The 337-nt window shown below is 42.7% G+C and overlaps 1 protein-coding gene across 1 annotated transcript in view; it reads left to right on the top strand.

Moving 5' to 3' along the window:
• Positions 1-264, top strand: part of CSUI_010908 (ubiquitin-conjugating enzyme subfamily protein) — a 4,839-nt gene extending 4,575 nt beyond the window's left edge. Inside the window, exon 6 of the mRNA XM_068071009.1 lies at positions 140-264. Within this exon, the coding sequence (XP_067917015.1) occupies positions 140-176 (37 nt within the window). The 3' untranslated portion in view covers positions 177-264. The remainder of the gene's footprint in view (positions 1-139) is intronic.
• The last annotated feature ends 73 nt before the right edge of the window (positions 265-337 follow it).

Here is a 337-nt window from a genome sequence, read left to right as displayed (position 1 = left end):
GAGAGAGGAGAACGAGAGAAAGAAAGAGAGGTCAGTAGAGTATGAGTGAAGTACCCAATACCTTGTCTATAATTATAATAGATAAGAATCATGCACATTCCCTACTAGTATCTATCTTGTATCTTGTCGATCTTCTCAGGACCACGGCTGTCCCTTTAGAGCTAACCACTACCTAGTCACCTACAATCTTGAACCAGAAATTCTTTCTTTCTTTCTCCGACTTGCCTATTGTCGTGACGATCTCCATCGTTTTCTCCTTTTTCTCCCCATTTTCGTTGTCTTCTTCCTCATTCATTTTCGAACACCCACCACTCCATCTGTCTGTCTCCACCCCGTC

The sequence above is a fragment of the Cystoisospora suis genome (genome assembly GCF_002600585.1).
Source record: "Cystoisospora suis strain Wien I chromosome Unknown contig_8833, whole genome shotgun sequence".
In the NCBI taxonomy this organism is placed as follows: Eukaryota; Apicomplexa; class Conoidasida; order Eucoccidiorida; family Sarcocystidae; genus Cystoisospora; species Cystoisospora suis.
Note: the sequence above shows the minus strand (reverse complement) of the source record. Positions and strands in the feature narration are given on the sequence as shown.